Below are 27747 nucleotides of genomic sequence, written 5' to 3'. Positions count from 1 at the left end.
TTGACTATGTCAACCATTTTCTGAGAAAAGGCAGCAGGTGAGTCTGTGTGAGTCTGCATGCTGTGAATGAGGTGAAGCTTTAGGAACGTGGAGGTGGTACGATGTGGGACAGAAAAACAGATTGGAACGTGAAAAAACAACACATAATTAGTAACAGAATCCAAAATGAACATATGCAAAAAGGTGAATGATGATTGGTGAAGAAGCCTCCAGAAGCTTCCAGGTTTTAGTCAAAATCTGCCCATTGACTGAAGAAGTAAGTTCATGGCCTTAGACATGCACTCATAGCAAAAAGACATGTAAATAAATGAAATGCATAGGCAATTCCATGTTAATGAAACAAACAGTAAACAGAGGTGGAGCTTAAGATAGGAGGAGTGAGGGTGGAATAAATGTTAATGAGTATAAACCAAGGTGTATAAATGTAGAAAGAGCTATTGTTCATTGCAGGTCCCCTGGTTCACGGGCTGTGTTTCTGTGAGGGATCTTTGTTTGAAGCTGTCTCCATTTTGAATAAAGCTGTTGTGAGCAATGTGTGCTGGTGTTTGCTCTCAGCTTGCTCTGGCTAATGAGTAACAGGATCCATGGGGGTATTAGATAGTTGTTTCCCTAGTCACTGGATGCCGCAAGGAGTCAGGGTCTAACAGTTTCTAATCACAAATTTTGATTGCACAAACAGCCCATTGGCAGTGGAGCAGTGGAGGTAAATTTCCATTAAACTTCTTTAAAAACAAAAATGACTTTTTATTCAAATGCAGATTTGTGACATTTCAGTTTCCATGCTTTTGGTGGCATCAGGCATCAGGTTCTTAATTTGGGATAACAGACTGTTGTAGGCTTCTGTTTGCGCACATTTTTAAATGCATCTCATGTCCTTCCTCCTTAACCTTAGAATACTTCTGTATGTTTTTTCTTTGGTGTAAAATATACATCAGCTTCTAACTGACTGCTGTGACCTACCTGAGCCTAGACATTGAGCTAATGAAGGGCTAATGCCAAAGCCAATGACACATAAGATACTGATTCAGCCAGCATCCATGTCTAGCCATTAACTGAATCAACCAGCATAAGTCCAGAGTGAGGCTTAAACTTGTAGCTCTAGAGCTGTAGTGAGAGGGCTTGGCTATCTATCCCATATGCTTTGCCCAACTAGCTGTAAATATTAATATATTAAAAAAAATCTTTTTCCATGAACATGAATAGGAAGCAGTGAACCATGAAGCCCTTTCCTTGGAGGCATCTGCAACTGCACAAAGTACAAGACAAAATGGTCTGAAAGGAGTATATGGTATTCTTGGTAATCCTTCATGGAAAGGGAATACCATAAATGAACAAATAAGTACTTTCAATTTATGATTGCTGTCATTCAACCATCTCAAACAAATCCATCCCAGGAAACAAAATATTTTCCATATTTGAGAACCCATCTCAAGCCAATCAACTGAAATGTAAATCTCTGCAATGGCCTAGGAGAAAAAAATTCCTTTTGTTTTATCCATCTCCAAAGCAGTTCCATCCAGTCTCTGGGGTTGTTGCAAGCAGGCTTTGAAAATATCCGCCCCAGAGTCATTACAGCGAAAACAGTAGCAGAAGAAAGCCCTGATCCTCCAATTGGCTCCTGTCTTTGAAAATCTGTCACTGGAATGAAGCCTGGTGTGCACAGTAACCGTGCTGTACCAGCAGCACTACGCAAGGTTGTTTTCTTGATATAGGGATATCAGGAATAAGCTTTCCATGAACATTTTTCTCTGTAAACAAAACATAACTGGGAATACCAGAATGTTGCAAGCTTCTATTTGTGCATTTCAAAAGCATTGTATGTTCTGTCACATAATTTATAGCAAAGGCATCAAACTCCCTTTGGTCCTCTCTCGCCCCCGGCCAGATCCAGACCCACCTCTGGTGGTGGGGTGAGTGGTTGTGGCATTAACTGTTGTGGGTTTCTGTGTCTCATTGATTAATTCACCCATTGCTCACCCCTCTGCTGCTAACACATCCTGACAGGGCTCCATATGCTCAAATTGGTGGTGGGACCCTGCCCTAGAACTCCCATCCCCTCTAGGTGCCCAGAGAGCCCAATAATTAAGTTCCACGGACCAGACCTGGCCCAGAGACTGCATCTTTCACACTACTGATGTACAGGTTCATTGATTTTAAGGGTGCAAAGGAAAGAGCACTTATCTACTCTGACGTCTGCATAACAGGGAACAGAGATCTTCGCTATAATGTTCTGGTAACTCATGGTCCTTCCACTGGGGGCTATTGATCTTTAGGTCCCCACACCATCTCAGGCCTCCTGGAGATGTCAGCCTCAAGTTGGGGGCCCTTCCCTCTGGGTCCTGTGCTGCGCACCCGGGGAACTTCTACGGAGGCCGAGCCCTCACTGGCTTGTTCCTGGCCTCATGCCAGGGGTCTTTCCCTTTTCCGGGCCCTGGTTTGGGCGCTGGGACCCTTTTAGTTTAATGCTGAACCACACTGAGGGGCTCCGGTTATTAGGCCTAGACCTGGGGCCTACTTGAGCAGCCTCAACCTGTTCCCAGGGCCAAGTCTCCACGCACCAACCTATGCCCTGTTTGGGGCCCAAGCAGCCTCAAGCACACAGAAAGCTGGCCCTGGGAACAGCCTGAGGCTGCTTGGGTCCCACATGATGCGCAGGTTGATGTGCTGGTCAGCTGAGGAGGCCGGGGTGCCCAGCCGCTTGCTGGGTTTGCCTCGAGTGCCTCCCAGAGCCTGAGTGCCGATACAGGCACCGTTGAGACTCAGGCAGAGTCCTGATGATGGAGTCACACTGGGCTTTTATTTACATTGGCCCTGCCCCAAAGTCCGCCAGACCTACAAAGCGCAGTCTTCAATTAGGTCCTGGGGCTCCTTGCCCGCACTTCTGAGCATGGGTGGGGAAGCCCCTCCCAGCTGTTACCTGATTGGTGGAAATGTTCCACCAATCTAAAGTGTCCTTCTCCAAGCCTGGCTTGCTGGGCAAAAGCAGCGAGCCCATCACACAATCATGCATCATCACCCCAATTCTGTTCTCCATTTTTTGACAGCCACCTTAGTTCTCGTTAAGAACCATTTTCCTTCCAGAATTGACACTGAATACCAAATGCACTGAGGGATCTTCAATCTGGTTTGTTTTCTCTCAACGATCAAAGTCTTCAAAACAACCCTCCTTGACCTTCAATATGCAGATGACTAGACTGCACTTGCACACACTGAGGAAAAGATCCATATCATGCTGGATCTTTTTAAAGATGCCCTCATCATTGAGATTACTGAAGTGCTTTATCAACCAGGCCAGGAAGGCAACCCTCTTCCCCAAATTACAATTAAGGGAAAGACCCTGGAGGTAGTCAAGCATGTCCCCTACCATGGCAGCCACCTCTTTCAAAGAGTGAACATTGATGAAGAGTTCCAGCACAGGAGCTGATGTACAAGTGCCTTCTTTGGGAAATTGCTTTGGTATGTCTTTATTCATCGAGATCTCTAGAAAGACACCAAGATCTAGGTCTACAATGCAGCTATCATCCCCACCTTCCTCTGCAGTTGTGAAATGTGGGTGATCTACCACCACCTCAAGAGCCTATACAGGTGTCATAAACAATACCTCCAGAAAATCCTCGACATCAAACAGGAAGATTACCACACAAATGCTAGCATCCTGGCTGAAGAGAATGGTACCAGCATTGAGTCAGTGTTCCTCAAGCATCAACTTCACTGGACCAGACATAGTGTGTGGATGCCTGACTCTCAACTCCCAAAACAAGTGCTCCATTTCCAACTTAGCAATGGGCTGAGATCCTACAGTGGCCAAAGGGAATGCTACAAGGACACACTAAAGGCATACTTCAAGAAGCAGATGGCAACATCAAGAGATGCTGGCTGCCAGCTGACCCCAACGGCATCACAACCTCAACCCATTTTGAGGTAAAGCATCTTGCCTTTGAAGCAGAGAAGACAGAGTAGAGGAAGGAAAAGGAGAGGAATCCTAGCCTGCAGCCCACTCTCCCCTGCAGAAAGACCTGCAACTCCTGCAGATGGATCTGTTGCTCAAGAATTGGACTCTTAAGTCATCTCGAGACCCATCAATGAACCATGGTAGAGACCATCCTTGAATCGAGGGATGCCGACGATTTTAGTAATCCTTTACTCCCGAGCCGTGACTCCACATGGCTAGATATCTGTAAAAATAGAAAAAGAACCAAATTACCTTCTGTTTCACTCAGAGACACATATGCTGTTAATCTTAAATATATTAGTTTTATTGCTCACTGAAACGAATGGATCCTGTTTGTTAAGGATAAAAGGAAGATTTTTGAGGTAATATTTTTAATTGAACCAACTTGTTTAGCTAGATAAGACAGCAGATTCTTGTATGCTGACAACATTTGATGAGCAGTGCTCTGGCTAGCCAAGCCACCCTTTGGGATGGGTACTTGGAAGACCCATTGAACCATTGGTTTAGTTTCTTCAGAATCCTGTGCGTTTTCACTGAACTCTTTGCAAAGATGATTAATTTAAATTATCACTGGATTTATGAAATCTTTGTGGGTATTTTGTCCAGTGATTTCTCAAGCTCTTGCAAAATGATATTGAAGATACAAAGGACAGATACAATCACATCCTGCTTCACTTTCCAGTTAAGTGGATCATCTATGTGGCAGCTCTAGGAGTTCGCTAATATTCTTGCTGTTCTGTGTGTGTTCAAGGGGCCGTTATGCCTCCTGTAGAGCCAAGAATAATTAGCATCCAAGAGCTAGGTAAAGTTTACAGGGAAAGAGCTTTGTGGCCAGCTGCTTCATACATCTGGCTTTCCTCATGCCCCAATCCTGAGGGGTAAGGCCATAGCACAAGATTCTGAGGACAGGTACAGGGAACCAGCCAGACCAAAGCCTAATGCCCTATGCAAGGATCAAAGCAAGAATGAATTAACCCTAACACTCCACAGGGGTGGGCAAGTCTGAGGGATACTCATCCTCATTTTAGAGGGAGAGGGGACTTGAGGCAGATCAGACTACACAAGTAGCAGAACTCAGAAGCCCTGTTATCCAGCACCCTGCTCTAAGCATCACCTCCAGCTCTCTGCTAACCTGTTGTCTGTTTAACTAAATGTACACCAGGAGAGATCAGGTGTCTTTCCCCTCTTTATTCTCCTAAGTCAATGTTTCTCACAGTTTTGATCCTGGGGGTACACAGTTTTCTGGATTAAAATAGCTGGCATGTATCTGCTCCCCCAACCCCGCCGAGGTGTGTGGGGCTGGTGCAGCCTGATCCTGCTGTGTCGGGCCTGCTCTGCTAGGGCCCGATCCTGCCCCACGGAGCGTGGACGTTTGGTGGTGGGGAAGCGGCGGCCAAATTTCGGAGCCGCCGGGGCTGGGTGACGGCTCCTCCGGCCGGACCCCAGACTGATACAGGCTTGGTGCTGGCGCCCCGCCACAGCTGTGGCAGCTCGCGGACGTGGCCGTGTTAGGACGGCCGGGGAAGGCGGGACGAGTCCGCGGGGCCTCGCGCCCTGGCTCGGGAACGGCCGCGGCGCCGGCTGAGGCCGCTGCCCGCGGGGCGCCGGCGGCCGCGCTAGGGCGGGGCGGGGCTCAAGCGCCGCGGCCACTGGGGCGCCCAGGCCGGCCGGGGGGCGGCACCCTGGGCGGGGAGGCCGCGGGCGGCGCCGCGGTGCCCAGTCGCTGCCGGCCCGGGCGGGCGGGAGGCGGCGCAGCGGCCGGTCCCGGAATGCGGTGAAGATGGCGGCGGGCAGGCGGGCGCCCAAAAGCGGGCTGCTGGAGCTGCGCGTCCCGGCCGAGCAGTGGCTGCGGGTACTGGTGACTCTAGCTGAGGACTTCCTGAGCGTGAGCCCCGCCAAGGGCGCGGCCGCCGAGGAGTCTCCGGCCGCGGCCCCGGCCCCGGCCCCGGCGCAGCAGAACGGCGCGGAGTCCGGAGCCGCAGTGCCCGACGCGCTGGCCAACATCAAGCGCACGGTGCGGATCGTCAAGCAGGACGTGGGCGGGCTCGGCATCAGCATCAAAGGTGCGGGCGCGGGGCGGCCCAGGGGCGCCGAGCAACTTCGGGGCCAAACTTTGCGGCGGGCGCGGGGCCCGCGGAGCTGCTGTGCCGGCGCCGCCGCGGGCCTGGCCCGCAGCCCCCACGCGCTGCTGCCACACGCAGGTCCTGGCGCCGCGCTCCGCCTGCCTGGGACACGCGTCCGCTCGGGCTCGCTCGCCCGTCCCTGGAGGCTGGGCAGCTGCCTGCAGAGTTCGGCGGGGGGCGGTTACCAGGCTTTATTTCAGCAACTTGGGCGCTTCTTGTCGGGGTGGGAAGAGAAAGTCACTGCGGGAGGATGCTTATTCTGTCTGGGAGATCCCTGGGCTGGTCCCACCTAACTTCTTGGCTTGCTTGAGGCTGCTGCTCAGAAGTATCAGGCAAGAAACGTTAAAAACAGATGCCAGGGACAACGGGTTTCAACCTTTTCATTTGCAGACCCCTAAAAATGTTGAATGGCGGTGCGGGCACCTCTGACCTGTGAATGTGGGTGGTCACATACTTTTGATTGATCACAGTCATCTTTCATGGATCCCTTAGACATAGTCTGGGCCCCCAACCCCCTGTGGAAACCACAATTATGCCATGAAGCAAGCAGAGCTGAGAATTGCTTTTCTCCCGGGCTCTGCTACATGTTCCAATTAGAGCAGGACACATCTTCAAGCACTAATTTTGTAGCTCGTTGGCTCTTTTTAAAGCAGGGGAGCCCTTTTTCAGTGTGATAATTACTATGGACATGTGGCCCATCTACATTTATTGCACAATTCATGGTCAGTTGCACAATGCATATCACATGTAGCAGGTCCCCTCTCCCCCTCTGTTTCTTTACCATTCTGTGCTTTTGAATTTGGAATTCTGCTGCGGTGTCTTTTGGTGTTTTGCAGAGGTGCTATGGTGTTATTTTTCCTCCCCTTTGTAACTAAACCAAAAAGCTGTTCAACTTTTTTGCAGCCTATTGACATCCCTTCATATCAGCCAGCACCAAGAACAGATTTTGCTCCATAACACCTTGCCCATATCAGCAGTGACGATGAAAAATCCGCAGTTCACACCACTTGTCAGATTTAACCTTCCAGGGGACTGCATTGTAAAGGTACCACTGTCAACCCCATCAGCATGACTTGAAAGACCTCATTTGTAGCAGTTTGCTGCACTAAGCCACAATGGAAGAGTTGGCACAGTGGGTTGAAGGAGCTCTGAGTAATAGACAGTGTTAGCGCAAAATAAACCAGGTTTTGAAGGTACAGTTTTCTTGAAGTGGGGGGACACTTCACTTTATTTTATCTGTTAAAGCTTCTCAAGCCACCTGGCAAGAGTGCAGCTTTGACTTTTAGAATCAAAGGTGGAGGTAATGTACCTCTCCAGGAAGTTGAGTACATTCACAGGATGTAAGGAAGTGATTTTAGGAAAGCTAATCTATTGCTGTGCCCCTTTAAAAGCTCGGTCCTTCCTTTAAACTTACACCCAGTGTTTTTCATATTTTTATTATGAGCCAAATGCAAGAGTGAAATAGATTCCCTCCAAACTATGAAGATTTGGGGCAGAATCCTATTTCACTTTATGTGCCCAAGTGCCAATTTTCCACCCTTCTAATTGAGAGTTTAGCAGTGACATAGTTGGCAATTCTGTCTCCATGTAGCATGAATGTGTAAGCATCCACATGACTACTGAGCATGTTTAATGTGAAGGTATGCATGTCCCAGAATTTCAGTCTGGCAAAAAGGAGGCCCCCTTCCCATGTTTTAGTGTCAAAGCCATCAGAGACAGGAGATTTATGTTATGGACCCCCATTCCTCCCATGCAAGATGGATTATAAACCTGCATCTTTCTGACTTCCAGGATGGTGTGCTGGGTATAGGTGAGGCATTATTCAGCTATTCCTCTGAACCTGAGTTGCTGTATTTTGTGTTTAATATTCAGTGGATAAACAGGTATTTCTGGTGACCTGGGAGAAAGGGCCCAGATTAGAATATAGGATCTGCTCCCTTGCAGAGGGGCAGCCCATGAAATAAATGCATAACATATGGCCTGGTGGTTAGAACACTGTGCTTTTGGGAAGTTGAAGAGGTGGAACATGATCTATATACTCGATTTTTTGCTTCCTGGGTAAGTGTGTTAGCCACCCAGGTATGGAGCATAAAGCATGAGAGAGCCCTCCTCCTCCTTTTCTGGCATCTAATAACCTGCTATTTGTGGAGTAGCAGGTGGAAAGAATTCCATGATTTGGCTTGTGCAGAATACATGTGTATAGAGCTGCATATCTGCCCAGCCAGAGTGCAGCCTGCCACACGTGTTTAGTAACTTTATGGATGGTTGCACAGTGCATGTGGACTAACTTCACAATTTGTAAGTGGCACAAATGGCAGTTGCACAGCTGGAAAACAGCCATTTGGGTGTATAAAGTGAATTGGGTTTCTTTCTGCCCTTGGTGTTCTCAACCCACAAACTTGGTCAGTCTCCCAAGAACTGTGGCTGGCAAGGAGTGGGGAAGAGGACAGGACATTTGCACAAGTTGAATAAAGCACAGAAAGCTAGCAGCTGGCCCAAATTCTAGTGGCAAAGAATGGAGACAGCAGCATTTTGGATATTTGGGGCTAGCTTTGCAAGGGATCAACATCCAGATTCCCCTTTGGCAGCCAAAGAAAGCAGACAGCTTTTCAGCTGTTTTCAGTGGGCCACTTCATTTGGCTGCCTAAATGGGAACTGAGATCTCTCAAAAATTTGGCCACAGGAATAGGTAGCATTGACAATATCTTTCTAGACTGACCGTGTTGAGGTTATTATTTTCCTGTCCATACCTCGTGACTTCCCGTGTTCCTTGGGGTTTCTTTCCTGGTAGAAGTGCTTCTTTATGGATGCATTCATTAGGCACAGACTACCCCAGGTTGCACAAAAACTTGTGCTGTTTACTTTTTTAAGCCAGACATTGGACACTCAATATGTCACTGACCTAGTATAGTTGTATTTCAAGTGTTCAGTGGATCTATTAATAATCCATATAACCGTCTGTAAAATGGAAGGAGTGATATTGAGCTCCTCAGTAAAATGTTTTGAGATCTACAGACAAGCAGCGTTACTCATGAGCTAGGGATGATGATTTTCATAGATTTCACAGACATTAGGGCAGGAAGGGACCTTGGAAGATCATTGAGTCCAGCCCCCTGCCCCAGGGCAGGAAGTCAGCTGGGGTCACAGGATCCCAGCAAGATAAATGTCCAATTGACTCTTAATGGAATCCAGAGTAGGTGCTTGCACCACCTCTGGCAGCAGTTGGTTCCAAGTCTTGGGAGCTTGGACTTTAAAGAAGTTCTTTCTTATGGCCAGCTTAAAATGGTCTTGGAGAAGTTTGTGACCGTTTGACCTTGTCATCTCATGGGGTGCTCTGGTGAACAGGCGTTCCCCCAGATCCTGATGTACACTCCTTATATACTTACAGGCAGCCACCAGGTCCCCCCTGAGCTTGCGCTTTTCCAGGCTGAAGAGTCTCGTAGCTCTCAGCCTCTCATCATAAGGCCTGTTTTCCTGCAATCTGGCTCTCCTCTGGACACTCTCAAGCTTCTCCACATCCTTTTTAAATTGTGGATCCCAGAATTGGATGCAGTACTTCATCTGCGGCCTCACCAAGGCCGAATACAGTAGGAGGAGGACATCCTGGGGTTTGCTAGAAAAGCGTCTATGGATGCAAGCCAGGGTTTTGCTCGCTTTACTAGTCACAGCATCACATTGAAGGCTCATGTTCATCTTGTGGTCAGTCATGACCCCCAAGTCCCTTTCGGCCATGGTGCTAGCAAGCGTAGCACTGCCAAGCCTATAAACATGCTGTGGGTTTTTCTTCCCAAGGTGAAGTACCTTGTATTTTTTTGGCGTTGAAGGCCATCAGGTTTTCATCTGCCCATTTTCCGAGCCTGTTGGGGTCAGCCTGGATCACCATCCTGTCCTCGGGTGTAGACACTTTACCTCAAAGTTTGGTGTCATAAGCAAACTTGGCTAGTCCGCTCCTGACATCAGTGTCCACATCATTAATGAAGATGTTGAAAAGGACAGGCCCAAGAATGGAGCCTTGGGGGGACCCCACTGGTCACAGCGTACTGCAATGATTGACTTCGTCAGCTACCACGCTCTGGGTCCGCCTTGAAGCCAGTTCCCCAGCCAGCAGACTCTGATGTAGCCAAGGCTGCAGTTGGCCAGTTTTTTCTATAAGACGATTGTGGGATACAAGATTGGAAGCTTTTTATAAGTCGGGATATATGACATCAATCTCTTCTCCCCTGTCCACGTGATAGGTCACCTGATTGTAGAAGAAGATGAGATTGGTCAGGCAAGACCTACCTGCAACAAACCCAAGCTGGCTGTCCCTTAAGAAGTTGCCTTCAGCCAGTTTGTCAAGAGTGGTCTCTTTGGAGGTCAGGTGATGGGCCTGTAGTTCCCTGGATCTACTTTCCTTCCTTTCTTGAAGATAGGCACCACATTGGCCTTCTTCCAATCCTCAGGCATTTTGCCTGAGCGCCACGAGTTCTTGAAGATTCATGCCAGATCCATGATGATTAAAACAAATCTGCCAAAATCTTTAGGTTGCATGTTCTTGAATGCAGGAGCAGTGACAGCCTTGTTTTGATAACCCTTGTCCTCCCTATCTCTGTTCCCTCCCCAGCCTCTTTATTCGTAGTGTCACATGTAAATTTTAGACTGTAAGCTTCTTGAGACAGAAACTATATTTTGTTTGATTTTATTTTTCATACGGCACTCAGTTTATTTTTGGGGGGACTTCAATGAAAACCTGCCAACATATCTCCACCACCCCCACAATTACTACACCCTACAACATAGCCATCAGCATTTCTGGATCTTACAGCTGCACCTCCAGAAATGTAATATATCTCATCCAATGCACCAAATACCCTGATGGAAAATACGTAGGAGAGACCAAACAACAACTGCGCACCAGAATGAATGCATACCAGAAGTCTATCAAAGATAGGAATACCCAATTACCTGTGGGGGCACATTTTTCACAAGAAAACCACTCTCTCTCCAATCTCTCAGTCCTAATCTTCAAAGAAAACTTACAAAACGCTTCCCAGAGATGAGCGTATGAACTGCACTTCATCAACCTCCTCCAAAAATCATGGACTAAATATAGACATTGGATTTATGACACATTATAACCTGCCTGACAGCTGACTCCCTAGGTATCTCCACTATTCATTCCCCTTCTCTCTCCCCCACCCTCCCCAGCCTGTCTCTTACCCATTGACTCCTCAATCTACATTTTCATTGACTACCTGTCTTGTATGCAGACCAGACCAACCTCCGGCTTCTTTACTTTTCATTCCATCCAGGAAGAGCACATATCAACTGCTGAAACTTCCTCAGCCTGACAAAGGGTTTTTGAACCTGAAAGCTTGCTTAATAATTGTTTTCCAACTATTTAAGTTGGTCTAATAAAAGATATCAGATTCACCCAAAGAGCCTTGTCTGGAATTAACATATACATTTAACAATGGGCAGGGAGCTGTACCTAGATATCATCTGATGCATTTGTTTTAATTTAGCAATGGGCAGAGTTTTTATTTGGCAGTCTGAAATCCTCTGCATCCACAGAACAGAAATGGCATAGGTAGCAACAGACTGAACCCACCCACAATGACCCACCAGTCTGATCCATCCTTTAATCTGGATGGATTTTTTTTGTTAGTAAGACTGTAATTCAGCTTCTGTGACCCATTCATTCCTTGGCCTTACAACTAGGATTGTCAGCAATGGGTGCATGTGCTCTGACATATTCTAATTAGAGTGCATCTGAGCAGACTTGATTAATTGAGTCTGCTTTGTGTTCTAATTAGAAACCTTTAGTATCAACGCAGCATCATGTGCATAAGTCCTTGTGGCTTTAAAAATGTTTGCTGGGGTGCTTTAACTAGTTTTAGTGTCCTGAGGCCATTTTTAAACATGCAGGGGCTTAATACACGTGATGCTGCGGTGTTTTAATTAGAGCAGCTCTCTGACTGCTTTAATCAGGACTCTATTCTGTTATTCCATTCAGTGAAGGTGGAGTATGATTCTCACACTATGTTGCAGCTGGCTAAAGGCACATGCAGACACTTGCCTGCCTTCATGAGGCAGGATTCATTAGGGACTGCCAAAAGCAGAAGAGTATGCACATGTTTTGTCAGTGATAATTAAACTGAGGCAGGGTTAAATATCACTTCATCTGTAGCTAAGCAGGGAATTGAACCTTTGCCTCCTATGACCCTGGCTAGAACCTTAACAACAGGATCTTCCTTCCAGTCTAGCCCACAGTAGGTCTTAACTTTCTGTGGAGGAACCAAGAACCAGCAATGAATCTTACTATCTTGGGTCTAGATTGAGGAATCAACCTGAAAATGATTTGGCTTTAATGCACTGGATGCAGCTGTTTGGATATATGTACCTAATATGTACCTCTCTCTCAGTGTCTATACGTCCTGTTCCTAGATACAGTGCTATCTGTCTATTTCAGAAGTGGGCAGTTATTTCAGCTTGAAGACCGCTTAACAAATTCTGGTGAGCTGCCAAGGGCCACATGGGTAGCCCCATCCCTTGACAGGTGCTCTGCCCGTTTGTCACCATCTTGGGACGAGAAGTCCCACCCCTAACACCTGACCCTTGCCCCCTGGAAATAATCCTGGGGGGGGGTGCCATCTTAGAACCAGAAAAAAACCAAATCATACACTAAAAGTCAAACACCTACTATAACATACTTTAATTTTATTATGAAAAAATATTTTGTTGTGATTTGTATTTGCATATTGTATATAGAGATGATTGCATAATAACAAAAAAATTCTTAGTCTTGTATATTTTGGGGGGGTTGTGTATGGTGGCATGTAGGAAGGTTTGTGAGGGGGTGTGGCGGTGTGTGTGGGGGCATAGGGTATGTTGAGGGGTTGTGTACATGTGGGGGATTATGGGAGCAGGGTGTGGGTGTGACTCCCCCACTCTCCCTCTAAGGCACAGCAGCAGGTGGGTAGCTCAGGGCACAGGTGCATGGTGGGGCATGGCTCCAGCCAGTGCCGCACCTCTCAGTGAGGGGTGCAGTCTCCCCTGGGCAGTCTGTATCGCCAGTGCTCCCTGCCCCTCATGCACAGCCCCTGCACTCTCTAGGCATGGGAGGGAAGCCCCAGGCACTGGAGCCAGCTGCCTTCTTTGCCCCCCAGGGGAAGGTGCCTGGGGCTTCCCTCCCCTGCCGCACAGCCCCAATGGGGAAGTCAGCCAGTTCCAGTGCCTGGGACTTCCTTCCTGTCCCTGGCAAGTATAGGGACTGTGTGTGAGTGGTGAGGAGTGACAGTGATACAGGCGGCTTGGCAGAGGCTGTGCCCCTTGCTGCAATGTGCACATATGTCTCTTCAGGAAAGTGTCCAAAGAGTCATAACATGGGGTACATTTAGCAGCAACTGTTGCCTCTGAGAGTCTAAAAGATGCTCTGTTAATGTGATAGGAGCCTATGTGTGTCCCACTCCTACTTCCTAGAACATGGGTTATGACCCATTACTGTAAAATAATATATTCAGCAACCAGTTGAAACTTAAGTTAAGGAATATCTTGTTCCCAAAAAGGCAGCCAGCATCTGGATTTCTTCGAGCAGCAGTTTGACAATGGTAATTACAGCGTTGTTGAAATTCAAACAAGAAAAAGGTGATTGCTTAGAATTTAACGCTACCTTTGGGTATAAATGGGATTTGATGTTTTTGCTCCTCTGATTTATGTGCAGTGGCAGGATGGGTTTGCTGGTTTGTGTTTTGGTTTTCTTCTTGGGCACTGTAGGGGGCTTCACTTAATTCGATCACAAAAGATATGCCCATCAAATCTTCTTTCTAGATGCTGGGCATTTATGGACCTCTGGCCTTCTTTCACTCTATTCCAATATTTGTATTTAATATTGTTTCTCCTGTAACATGTGAAAGCAGAGTAAAGATTTAACAAATAACCATCTTGGCCTATTGCATAACTATTCTTCAGCACACACAACAATGCTGTAAAAATCTCTCTGCAGGTTAAAGTCACATGCATATTGCTACCTGAGTTGCAGTGAGATCTGAATAGCATCGTTTTTGGTTAAAAAATGGCAAGCAGCAGGTACATACAAGTATTGTATGGAGAAGAACAGATATCCAAGTGACTTTCCTTCTCTGTGCCCCATTATTCTCTCCAGCCAGTACTCTCTCCTCTTCATTCAGCTTATGAATTCTGCAGAGCAGAAATGGTTGGTCACTCACTGTATGTGTGTACAGAGGCAGATCACTCCAGTGGAACTGCGTTTGGTTGGGAAATGATAAAAATGAAACAAGTAATGAAAATGGGTTCCTGTAAGAGGTAGCCCTCCCCAGTGTCATCTTGTGCATTATCCGTGACCTGTGTGGGGCACCCTTGGAGTCCCCTTAAGGTTTCTTGTCTTCAGCTTTCTACTCTCCTGCCACATCTTGATGGAAATATTATACCGATGTTCTTGCAAGCAGGAGACTGCCTGGTTTTTTTTGTATGTTGGGGTCCTCTGCCACCACAGGACTTGACCCCTGTCTTTCTCTAGCTAGGCCTCCCCATCTAAACCCACCAGGTAGGGTTTGACTCTGAGGCTGTAGCTCTTTAGTCTTGGGGCTTGTGGCCCTCCTTTTTGCTCCAATCTGGAACCCAGCCTTCCTTTCCCAGAGACCCATCCACTGGCCCCCACAACCAGGGGGTTGCAAGTTCAAAGTGGGGCAATGACCTCGAACCTCCATGATCCCAGTCAGGAAAAAAACCCACCCAGCCGCACCCCGGTGCACCAGGCCACCCTGGCCTTTTAGGATTGTGCCCTTTGGCGCCAGGGCCTGTGCACCCTGAATACTGCACCCTGTCTGGCACTGGGGCCTGTTCACCCCAAATACTGTGCCCACACTGGCGCCGAGGTCCCCACGCTATAGTGGGGCCCCAGTAAGGCCTCTTCCTTCCCCGAAAGCCTCACCCAAACCAGCAGTGTTAATCAATCAAAAAAATATAAACAGTCTGTCCATGGGTTATAACTGCCACCAAAAAATATAATTAAAGAAGGCAGCATGCCAGCGTACAGTTTCTCAGGGGTTCGTGCTTCTGCTCCCCATCGTCTGCTACAGTCCTCCTTTTGGGAATGCTCTCCCTCCTCCAGCAGCTGGAACACTCACCAAGCCTCTCCATGGAGTTCTTATACACATTCCTTCCCCTTTGGTTGCTCCCCTCCACTGCCGCCCAGCCCAGCGTTTTTATAGTTCTGGCCTGCCCCCTTCTGGTCACCTGACTAACTGGCGTGGCTCAGCTTTTAGTCCCCACCTTACTAGCACGCTGTGCCCAGAAAGTTCTGGTCTTAAAGGGGCCGACCTGCCTTCTGGTAACAGGGCTAGGGTTCCCTGTTACACACCCTGCTCTCTTCTCTTTTGTCTGGGGTCTTTCCTTCCCCTCCCCTTTCTTCTGCATATTGTCGAGATAAGAAGTCGGCACTTACATTCTTGGTCCCTGGATGATGCTTCACCACAAAGTGGTATGATTGAAGACTGAGAGCCTATTTCATCAGCCTAGCATTATCGGTCTTCATGCTTTGTAGCCATTGCAGGGGGGCGTGGTCCTTGATTAACGTGAACTTCTGACCTAACAAATTATACCGGAGTGTTTCTATGGCCCATTTGATCGCTAAACATTCTTTCTGTATTGTAGCATAATTCCTCTCAGCTGGGTGCACCTTTGTACTTACGTATGCTATTGGACGTTCTTCTCCTTCCTCTATTTGGACCAACACCGCACCAATAGCTTAGTTTGATGCATCTGTTAATACCAAAAAGGGTTTATTGAAGTCTGGTGTATGTAGTAGTGGCTGTGTACATGGTGCACGCTTCACCTTTTGGAGTGCTGCTTCTGTCTCTGGCATCCATCACACTTTAGTGGGAGCTGCAACCCTTACCATCTTGGTCAAAGGCACCACTAAATCTGTGAAGTGAGGAATAAATTTCCTATAATAATTTGCCAGTCCCAAGAAAGCTCTCACTTGTCTCTTTGTTTGCAGAGTTTGATACTTCCTTAATGCCTCTACTTTATCCAACAGTGGTTGTACCTTACCACTTCCTACCTGGAACCCAAGGTACCGTGTTTCCTCCTTCCCAGTTGTGCACTTCTTGAGGTTGGCGGTTAATCCTGCCTTCCTTAAGTTCTGTAATACCGCTCACAGCACTGTTAAATGCCCTAACCAATCTGTGATAGATGCAATACAGTAATCTATATACGCTGTCGCGTAACCCCCATGCAGAGCTAGGACTCTGTTCATTAGCTGTTGGAACGTCACAGCGGCTCTGTGTAATCCGAATGTCATGCATCGGAAATGGAATAGGCCTTATGGTGTGGCAAAGGCTGGCTTTTCTTGGTCCTTGGGTGCTAAGGGGACTTGCCAGTAGCCTTTCATTAAGTCCAATGTGGAGATATAGCTGGCTTGCCCTATGTTTTGTCCACCATCCGCATCGGATAAGCATCAAACTTAGCCACCGCATTTACTTTTTGGAAACCAATACAGGGCCTAATTTTTCCATCTGGTTTTGGCACTGTCACAATGGGGCTGCACTAGTTGCTTCAGGATTTGTGTATTATGCCTTTTTCTAACATCATCTCAAGTTCCTCTTTTATCTGTCCTTGAAGTTGTTGTGGGATTCACCTCCAGTTCTTGCAGATCACCTGAACTGGAGGGGTCCTTATTCGATGCAAGACGCCCTGAGCTTCCCTGGGGACCTCCTGAAACACGTCTCCATATTCTCTCACTAGTTCCACATTGCCTGTCACCTCTGCTCTTCGGAGAGTCATGGAGCCACTTCCACTTCACTTCTCCCATCCCTCTCCCAGTTCTGGTTCATCTGGTTGAAGGGCCAAGTATAGGCACTCTGGTTCTTGCTATAGCTTCAACATACTAATGTGGTATACCTGTTTTTTCTTTTGCTTGTCTGGCTGATGCACTTCATAAGCTACAGGCCCTACTTGGCGTATTATTTCATAAGGGCCCTGCCTTCGCGCTAGTAATTTACTCTCCTGGTCCAGCAAGAGAACAAATACATGGTCTCCCACTTCAAACTTCCTTTCTCAAGCCCCTCAATTATAATGGGTTGTTTGCCGCTCTTGGGCCTCCCTCAGATTTTCTAAAGCTTCTCTCCATGGTGTCTCCAAGTGTTCTCTCAGTAGTATCACGTATTGAACCAGGTTCCAGTCTTTACTTTGTTGCTCTACCCAGCTTTGCATGATTAAATCAATAATTCCTCTTGGTTGCCATCTGTATAATAGTTTGGAAGAGGAAGACCCTGATGAGGCTTGGGTGCCCCTCTTACTGCAAACAACAAGGGCGGTAACATTTGATCCCACTTCTGGGAGCACTGTACCACAAACTTCTTCAACATCTGTTTCAGAGTCCTGTTAAACTGCTCTACTAGCCTGTTAGTTTGGGGATGGTATACTGTGGTCTTTAGGTGTTTAATTCCCAGTGTTTCACTCACTCCCTCAAACACACGAGATGTACAGTTTGTTCCCTGGTCAGTCAGCAGTTCTTCAGGGAGTCCCACTCGGGAGAATATTTTCAATAACTCCTCTGCCACCTTGGAGGCAGACACTCTCCGCGTAAGTACGGCCTCCAGATACCTCGTTCCATAGTCCAGGAGGACCAAAATAAAATGGTGCCCAGCACTGCTTCTTGGCAGTGGCCCCACAATATCGATGGCCACCCACTCAAAGGGGACTTCCACCAAAGGTAGTGGTACTAATGGAGCTCTTGGGGGATGACTAGGGTTTACTTTCTGGCACACGGGGCAAGATGCACAGTACTTTGCCACTTCCTGTATTAACCCTGGTTAAAAAAAAATCTTCCTCTAATGCGAGCTTTGGTCTTGTCTTGCCCCAAATGTCTGCCCTTGGGGAGTTCATGAGCTACTTTCAGTAGGGTCTTCCAGTATTGCCGAGGTATCAGCAATTGTGCTACTTCCTCGCCCCCATGTGTTCCATGTTTGACTCTATATAGGAGGTCGTTCCTCACTTCGAATCGTGGGGTGGTCTTCATCAGCTCTGGTCATAGCACCTCCCCATTTCGCTGGGCTAGGTGTTCCTGGAAGGCATACCGAAATCCTTCCTCTCTGCTCTGTTCCAATTGGAAATGCTCATCCTCCCACAAGTGCGCCACATACACCTCCTGTTCTGTTCTTCATCTGATGGAGGTCATTCAGCCTCATTGGCGAATGCCTCAGCCATAAGATCATCCTCAAGTACCACCTCAGACCTCACTGTCTTGCATCCTCTTTTTCCTGCTCCCAGTGGTCTCCAGCTGGGGCCTTCTCCTACCTCTGACTTTTCTCTTCAGATGCTTTCCCCCTAGTCCAAATGGGGTAACGTTGTGGGGTACCTCCAGTTTTTCTCGCCCCTCTCAAACTATATGCCTGGGCTATGACTGTCAGAAGCACCAGCTAGTCGCATCCCAGCATCATCGGATAGGGTAAGTGCTCAGCTGCTCCGACCAGCATTCAGTGTGTTTTCTCACCCACTTGCAGAGTAACCCACACTCTGTCTCGTCTTTGGGCCTCCCTGCACAAGCATTGAATGATAATCTGAGCCGCTGCTTCCCTCTCTGTTCTTGGTAGCATGTCTCTCCACACTATTGTCTGCGATGAGCCCGAATCCAACATAGCTTGTATCTTTTGTCCCTCAACCTCACATCCATCATTAGTGCAGGCCGTTCCTCTCCTGGCTCAGGGTGAACCCTGGCACCATACCCACAAATGCCCTCATTGTGGGGGGGGCTCAGTTTGTCTGTATGCCCCTCACCATCTTCTCTAACAATGCCTGTTGTCTTTCTGTTTGTCCCTGCAGACCTTGGACTGCTTGACACAGGCGTGACCCTCGATCTGAGGCTTGGGTCTGCACTGTCTTTTCTGCCTTCTTTTTGGACCCAAAGGTTCTTCCTTTTATTCAGACAAACCATTGTCTCAGGGTACACGTTACCGTAGGAAGTTTTCCAGCCAATGCACCAATGTAACAGGTCGCCCTCCCCAGCGCCATCTTACATGTTATCCGCGACCTATGTGGGGCACTCTTGGAGTCCCCTTAAGGTTTCTCATGTCCCGCTTTCTACTTGCTTGCCATGTCTTGATGGAAATGTTATACTGATGTTCTTGTAAGCAGGAGACTGCCTATTGTTTATTTTATGTTGGGGTCCTCTGCCACCACGGGCCTTGACCCCTGTCTTTCTCTAGCTAGGCCTCCATGTCTAAACCCACCAGATAGGGTTTGACTCTGAGGCTCTGACTCTTTAGTCTTGGGGCTCGTGGCCCTCCTTTTTGCTCCAGTTTGGAGCCCAGCCTCTCTGGCCCAAAAACCTACCCACCGGCCCCACAGCCAGGGGGTTGAAAGCTGGCCAATGGCCTCAACCTCCACCGTCCCAGCCAGGGAAAAAAAACACCCAGGTGCACCAGGCCACCCTGGCCTTTTAGGATTGCGCTCTCTGGCGCTGGGGCTTATGCACCCTGAATACTGTGCCCACACTGGTGCCGGGGTCCCCACGCTATAGTGGGGCCCCAATGAGGCCTCGTTCTTCCCCAGTAGCCTCACCCAAACCAGCAGTGTTAATCAATCAAAAAAATACAAACAGTCTGTCCATGGGCTATAAGTGCCACCAAAAAAGTATAATTAAAGAAGGCATCATGCCAGCTTACATTTTCTCAGGGGTTTGTGTTTCTGCTTCCCACCGTCTGCTACAGTCCTCCTTCTGGGGATGCTGCCACTTCTCTGGGGTCCTCAGAAGTTCCCCTGCTCCAGCAGCTGGACTGCTCATCAAGTCTCTCTGTGGAGCTCTTATATGCACCCCTTTCCGTTTGGCTGCTCCGCTCTACTGCCACCCAACCCAGCATTTGTTATAGTTCTGGCTTGCCCCCTTCCGGTCACCTGACTAACTGGTCTGGCTCAGCTTTTAACCCCCACCTTACCAGCACGCTGTGTCCAGAAAGTTCTGATCTTAAAGGGGCTGACCTGCCTTCTGGTAACAGGGCTAGGGTTCCCTGTTACAGTCCCTTAAAAATTGACAGAAATATTCACTATTGGGAAAGATGAGCTAAGTCTTGGTGTATAGTAGGGGTGGCCAGCCTTCTTACCTTTCAAACTGCAAGCCAAAACTTAGCCTGATCAAGAGCCTTTAGACACACAACTTTCAAGAGGTTCATTCAGACATGGAGTCAGTCAGTTATCAGGTGTCCAGTGCACCACCTCAGGTAACAATTAATTGTTACACAACTTTTTTTGGGAGGTGCATTTAAACTACCTGAAAGCTGTACGTGGCTTGCAAACCACAGTTTGGCCACCTTTCTGTACAAAGGTCTAGATTTATCTAGCCCGATTGGTATTGGAGTAGAATTTGCCACACCACTGCATGCAATTTTATAAGTAAATTGACCTGTAATTGCTTTCTTTCTTTTCTCTTTGCTTTAAGGTGGCCGTGAGAATAAAATGCCCATTTTGATTTCCAAGATTTTTAAGGGGCTGGCTGCAGATCAGACTGAGGCGCTGTATGTGGGAGATGCTATCCTCTCTGTCAATGGGACCGATCTTTCTGAGGCGACGCATGATGAGGCTGTGCAAGCACTGAAAAAGACTGGCAAGGAGGTTGTCCTTGAGGGTAAGCACAAGAGCAGATTTGTGTTTCAGTGTGACAAATGCTTCAATGAGACTGTGTATGTTCTTTCTGTGGATCCTTGTTTCCTATCCTCAGGTGTTGTTGGACATGCAGTAACTTTGCCACTATAACCAAAGGGCATTTTCTATTAACTTGTATTTCTGCACAAAAGAAAGACAAAGTAGCTTCCCCCCACACACACCAGCTTCCGGTGGAAAGGAACGGTACTGTGCAGACTGCAGGGCATGTAGGTCTCATTTGGTCCTTGCAAGATCAGTTACAAAGGCAGAACGGTTAAGTGGTTGGCAGTGACAAACAAAGCATCCACCCTGAGATGCTTGATAGAAAGGAAGCCCCACCCACCCACCTTTCCATCCAGAGCACACCAGGGGTTTTGATGTCTCTGCCAAAGCCACAGGGCCCTGTGCTGAGGCATCCTGCTGGGGTAGGCTACTGAGATGCAGTCTGAACAGTAAGGGATTTTACATGCCAAATGTGCTACAATATTGAAGTAGCCAGGGTATCCAGTCTTTTCAACATCTCTAGGGTATTTTGTCTGGAGCCTGAGGACCTAATTTATTTATATTTACATACTGTTTTTAATTAAAAAGGATCATATACAAGTTATCCTGAGAGTGGAACTAACTGCTGACTTCTTCCCAGACAGATAGAGAGAATTGCTTATTCTGTTTATCCACTATCAGTAAAATCCTTAGTTACAGTTTTGTCCTCTTCCTTGCAGATAGTAGTGGGAATGCAAGCTGCTTAGGGTTGCATTTTGTGTCAACTGCAATATTTCAGGTCTAACTGTATATCACCTTGTTCACCTCAAGTCTTGGGATATTTATCTTCTTGATCTGATTTTACCATGCTGATTTTATCACCTTAATCTGCTGAAGTTGCAGTTGTGGCTGCCTTTTGGTTTTACTGTTGTCTTCAGTGCAAGCCACACCAGTAGTTCCCCTTGTCTTCTAGCTTTGGCACACCCCCACTACCCAGGCCTGACCTGCCACAGCCCCTGGGATTTCAGTACAGGACTCTGTCCTACTCTGCCCACTCTGTGTATGTTCTTTTTGCTTGAGATGAACATCTGGAAATGATGATATTGATTTTTGTCTTCAAGTGCTTCACAGACGTGAAATAACAGACCCTCCCAAGAGCACTGAGAGGTAGGGTCAGAAGGTTATTCCCCTTTTGCTCTGAGATGAACTGAAGTAGAGAAGAGAATAACTATCCCAAGGTCACAGAGGGAGTCACAGTCAGGGTGAGACTTTCTGAGACCACTAGACTCATTTTTGTGTGTGACCTGGTGAGATTTGAACCAATTCACAAGTGAAAACAAAGTGCCCTGTGTGTGCCTGTCAGCTCCCTATTCCAAGCATTGCTTGAAAGGGCATGGACAGATGTACCAATTATGTGGTTAGTGATGCAAACTGATATGATGCAGCCAATCCATCTGTAGCGATATAAATATAGCAAGACTACTACAGCCTGAACCCTGTTTTGTTCAGGATCAGAGTAAGGCAGTTTATCTAACTTGTATCATTACAGGATCATGTAGACATGCCATCAAAACAATGGATCCACCTTCCCGAGCAGCAGCTCCCCTAAAGCAGTTTGTCCACATCCAGAGATAGACTTTTAAGATCTGTTGCTACTTTAAAAAACAAACACACCAGGTTAGTGTCAGAACAGTTGGAGTACAGAGCAGGCTAGCCACTCTTGCTCCTGCCCCATCCCACACTGGCAGGCCCTCATGCTAGCAGTTGCCAAAGATAGGAAGAACAGGCCCCTACACCAAGGGAACAGTGTAAAGGTGTTGTAGGGGATGGAATCTGACCCACAATCTACAGGGGACACTTCAGATAATGTGGCAAATTTGTAGGTTATAGCCAGAGACAACCCAAGCAGGGTGCAGGGCCTGAGGCAAATCAGCCTGTGAGGGCTGATATCAGTGCCATTCTGCCAGGCTCTGTAGGGCCCCCCAAAACGCGGGGTCTGGGAGGGGCCATGATGAATTTTGGAGTGGCTGCAGCCTCCTTTGTAGCCCCCTCTGTAGGTGTGTGCAGCGGCAGGAGCCAGTCTTTCTCCGTGCACACCCTGGACGAGCTGCTCACAGCTCCATCCTATGCCCTGCCCTGACTATGCAGCACCAGCCCAATTCCCTCCCTTACCACAGCGGCCTCGATCTGCCCTGCTTTATCCCTTTCCTTCCCCCTCCCCCACAACAGACTTACCAGCCAGACCTGCATATTGGCAATTGGATCGGTATCGACCAATATGGCTTTTGAGGTATCCTGGAGCCACTGAACTGAAATGCTGGGCAGCAGGAATTGTAACCTTGCACTTAGTGGAGAGAGACTTATGTCAAATGTGGTGTGACTGGTACACAAGTGAGGGATTTTGTATATTCTGTGGGAGCTGGAATAGGTCAATAATATTGTATCAGCTGGAAACGTGAGTTATCCAGGCAGTGCGGTGGAAGAGCTGAGATCATTTGGTATTTGATGTCTGTGCTTTCCAGTAATCGGTCTGCCCTGCATGAAAAGGAGTGAGTGAGTCCCTACCTCCTCCTGAGCAAACCAGAATTATTGAGCAGTGAAGATTTTTAAAAGGAAGTTAGATGAGCACCTTGCCGGGGTCATCTGACCCCGGTGCTCTTTCCTGCTAAGGCAGGGGGTCGGACTAGATGATCTACCTAGGTCCCTTCCGACTCTAGCTACTATGAAACTATGAAACTATGAAGCAGTGAACTAGCACAACCCCTTTTTCACCTTTATGAACTGAAGTGGCACTGACATAATCGGCTAACTGCAATATATGCACACTTTGGCTTCTCCTTCTGCTTTGTAGCTACTCTCAGCCTCTCTTTCCTTTCTGAGTATCTAGAAGGCTGTACTATGTACACATAGGCTCCTGGATGGAATAGACTTACCTGGGTGCGTGCATGATGTTGGATGAGTCCCAAAACGTCAGTTGCAGAAAATGTGTTGGAGGTGGTGGTAGCCATCCTCTCACCTTTTAGCCCCGTAGTTTGGTACTTGCTCAGGGAGTGGCAGACCTGGGTTCTAAGACTCCTTCATAGAGAGGGGATTTGAACCTGTATCTCCCATTTCACAGAAAATGCTCTAAGCCAGTGTTTCTCAACTCATGGGTCATGACCCAAAAGTGTGTTGCAAGAATATTTGAAAGGGTCGTGAACAAACTTTAAAAATGGATCAGGAAACTTTAAAAATGAAAAACATGGGAGACTGTGGTTTTTCCCTTGCGGGCTATCAGAGTTCCAGCCTGCAAAGACCTGCTTGGGGTCCCTCATCCCATACATATACCCCCTGCCCCACACACTGGGGGCTGGGGGCTGGAGGCAGCAGGTTGGTAATGAGGGGCACTGGGTTGGGACTGGCTATCGATGTTTACAAATGGGTCCTGGCACAAAAAATGTTGATAATCACTTCTGTAACCAAGAAGTTGTGGGGCCCAAGCTTTGCCTGGAGTTCTTTCCATCCCTCCTGTGCATCATCCTGAAGCATAAGCCTGATTCTGTAGTGATACAAGTGTAGGAAGATGGCTCCAGTTTTAATCCTGTTTTGTTTGGGGCAGTTTAGTTCACCTGTATGGCTTCAGGCTGATGCAGAGATAGCAGACTGTAACAGCTGCTGCACATTCCTGAGTAGCTTCCCCGCACTTTTAAAGCAGTTCAAGGTACATTTGTCCATAACCTGAGATTAACTGCTGTCCTGGAAGGGCAGGGGCCTAGGCTCTGGTCCCTTTCTATGATGACTGTGCTGCACTTTGACTTAAACTTATTTGGACAAAATCTTTGGCCAAAATCCTGCCCACTGTGGGAAGAATCTGGGGCCAGAACTTTTGATAGGCATGTGCATACTTGGGCAGTCTCATTCTGCCACAGGTGGAAATAGAATCCAAATTGGGTATAAATTAGAGGTGCACCAATACACTGGTCCAATATCAGATTAGCACTGATATAAAGATAATCGATTGTATCCGAAATTGGCACAGGATGGAGCCTTGGGGGAGGGTGGTGGCTTCTGCCATTGGCACACTCTGGGCCAGGGATGGGGAGGAGGGGGTGGTGTGCCCTCAGATCTGTGCAGGGCAGGACGGGCTGGGACCGAGGCTGCACTGGGCTCTTCCCGGCGGGGGGACTGAGCTGGGCTGTGCTCAAGGTGGAGTGGGTGGTGGCGCTGGGAGGGGGTGTTAGGGCTACGGCGAATTTTGGGATGGATGCAGCCCACCTGTAGCCCCACTCTCAGTGCCACTGCCGCCCACCCTGAGCTCAGCCCAGCCTCACTCCCTGCCGGGAAGAGCCTGGCACTGCTCTGGCCCCAGCCTGCAGTGGCAGCCAGCCCTGCCCCACACAGATCTGGGGGCACCTGCCCTCCGTGCCCACTCAAGGTGCATGCAGTGGTGGGAGTCACCCCTTCCCGCCCCTGTGCCCCCTGGATGACCTGTGGCTCCATCCCGCAACCTGTCCTGCCCTGGCTATGTGGCGCCTGCCCTGGCCTCTGTCCCAGCCTCACTCCCGCCCTCACCACTGGGGACTCAATCTTCCCCCCCCCACATCCCTTCCCTTCGCTCTCTCCTTCCACCACAGCAGACTTATTAGCTGGACGCTGCTCTTCAAGCTGCTGGGCTGCGTATCGGAAATCAGATTGGCATCGGCTGATATGCCTACTTAAAAATCGGCAATCGTTATCAGCCCCAAAAATCTCCATCAGTGCACTCCTAGTATAAATGCCAAAAATTGCAGCTAAGTCCTTGAGAGTGACATCCTGTCAGGCAGAAGAAGCCTTTATCTATACACAAGCCCAGCATGGCATGTGTAGCAGCAGTGTCATACCATCCTGCAAGCATGCATGAGAGACCTCTGACAAGATACAAGTGCACTGTGGCCACAGGCTCTGCAAGCCCTACTGGCAGCTCAATCTCTGGTCTCTGCTGGGTCCGGGTGTGGAGAGGACAAGCAGAGATGGTGGCTTTTGTGACCTTGTCATTTGTGTGCTTGATCTGGAGACAGTATTCCATTTAAGCTGTAGAGGAATGGCTAATCCAGAAGATCCAAGCCTTTTACTGACCGGAAATACTTCAGTGGAGGAAAGTTCCTTCAAAGGGTGAACTAGCAGATGCCTGGGACCTGAGACCTAGTGGCTCCCCAGGGATTAACTGGAGACTTGGGCATGCTGTTGAAGGAATTGCTTCTCTGTAGAGCCAGGTTCCACAGGGCAGACAGTATCATAGGAAAAGTAACCTTCTGTGAAGATTCCTCTCCAGTTTCCAGAGGAGAGAATGATCATTGTGCATCTCCTGCCACTCATGTGGAGACTTGGAAAGCCTTCCATGGGGACAGGGCATGGTGCTGCAGATGGGGCACTCCCAGCTTCCCTGCAGACAGAGGCAAATAGGGGTGTCCTGAGGTGTCCTTTCCATGTGCACAACCTGAGAGAACTCTCTGGCTTAGTTCTTAAATGCCTTTATGAGTAGTCTTTCTCCTGATGGGGGGTGTGCCCCTCTGGGAGCACCATTGCAGTGTGAGACTGTGTCTGTGGTTGCACGCTTGATGAAAAGGTCAGGTCAGGATATGATGAATCTGTGGGATGCAGAGAGCGCTCCAGAAATACTATTTTTTTGCCACTTACCCAAGGATAACTGCCTTAGCTGGCAGCAGTGGTTGGTCGTGCTCCTATACCAGTTCATCACCCTGAAATGTGTCCAGAAGTAGGGACAAGCTGGGAGCAGCACGATGTAGAATGGGGAACTCAACCTCCAGCCTGTGGCCAAATGAGGCTTGTGGAGCCTTGGAATAAGACCTGCAGAGCACCCCATAGGTTGGGAAATTTGGTGGCAGGGGAGCAGTGACTACTGGCACCCCTTTCCACTGCCAAAATCCCAAGGCTTGTGGGGCAGGGCAGAGCTGGGCCACAACCAGATTGGGACCAGGTTGTGGACCGCCGCTCCCCCCCCGCAGGTCCGGGTTGGGGCTGGCCCAAGCCTACTTCCACCATGGAGCTAGATTGGAGCTGGGCTGTCCCTCTTCCGCTCCGGCAGCTGGATGGGGTCTTGCCGGATCCTACCTGCGGAGGGATTGGGGACTGCCCATCTGGCCCGTAGGCCAAAAAGATTGTGCTCCACTGGCCTGCAACAGCAATTCTACTGCACTTAAGTTCTACAGTACTTTCTATCTAGCCTGGTATCTTGATCCTGGCAGTGGCGAGTATCCACTGCTTCAGAGAATGGTGTTATGTCATCCAGTGAGTGTGCCCCTGTAAAAGATAACCTGACACTGACAAACTGTAGAGGAAATTTCTTTTTGGACTCCAGGTACCCAGTTGTTTTCCATCTTAAGCCATGAAGCTGAGATCCTTGATTCATTTGTAATCCTCACGGGTGTAGCTGTGAATTTTTATCATTCATATACACATCCAATGCTTTCCAGAATCCTGCTAAACTGTTCACCTGAACTAGAGTTTGTGGCAGACAGTTCCATACGGCTAATTAAGTGTAGCATAAAGGGACTATTCCCTTTTAATACTGTGTGCCTCTTCGTCCTTATTCTTGTAATATAACAAAAGGCTAATGGAAACATCTGAGATACAAAATAATGCCTGATATAGTGAATACATATCTCCCTATCATATTCTTTTTCCCATAAGAAGTAAAAGCTATTTCATTAAATCCTCTCACATCAGTCTTTCCAGACCTCTCATCTCATTCCTTATGCTTCCTTGTGCCTACCTATCTTATTTTTGCTGTATCCCTTTGGAGGCACAAGAAATGAAGTGACTTGCCCAAGGTCACCCACTGGCAGAGCTGGAAACAAAACCCAGGAGTTCTGCCTCCTTGTCATGTGTTCTCACAACAACGAATAAATGGCATAAGTGAGAAATGGTTCCTATTAAGTTACTAGATGGGATAGGTATTAGCAAGTGAAATACCACAGCGATTAATGAAGGGGAGGAGATCTAGTGGACCAGAAGCTGTGGAGATTCTATAAAACCAGCTAAGGGTGTGTGGGAGGAAAGGACTCCCTTGTT

General features: G+C 48.1%; 1 protein-coding gene across 1 annotated transcript in view; it reads left to right on the top strand.

The window, feature by feature from the left end:
* The first annotated feature begins 5522 nt into the window (after positions 1–5522).
* SNTA1 (syntrophin alpha 1) overlaps positions 5523–27747 on the top strand; it is an 87933-nt gene continuing 65708 nt past the window's right edge. The window contains exons 1-2 of the mRNA XM_090064437.1: positions 5523–6015; positions 20513–20698. Coding sequence (XP_089920563.1) covers positions 5733–6015; positions 20513–20698 — 469 coding nt within the window. The 5' untranslated portion in view covers positions 5523–5732. The remainder of the gene's footprint in view (positions 6016–20512; positions 20699–27747) is intronic.

Source organism: Crocodylus siamensis, chromosome 10 (genome assembly GCF_052110815.1).
Source record: "Crocodylus siamensis isolate JL-2025a chromosome 10, ASM5211081v1, whole genome shotgun sequence".
NCBI classification, from domain to species: domain Eukaryota; kingdom Metazoa; phylum Chordata; order Crocodylia; family Crocodylidae; genus Crocodylus; species Crocodylus siamensis.
This window is presented reverse-complemented; position numbering and strand designations above follow the sequence as displayed.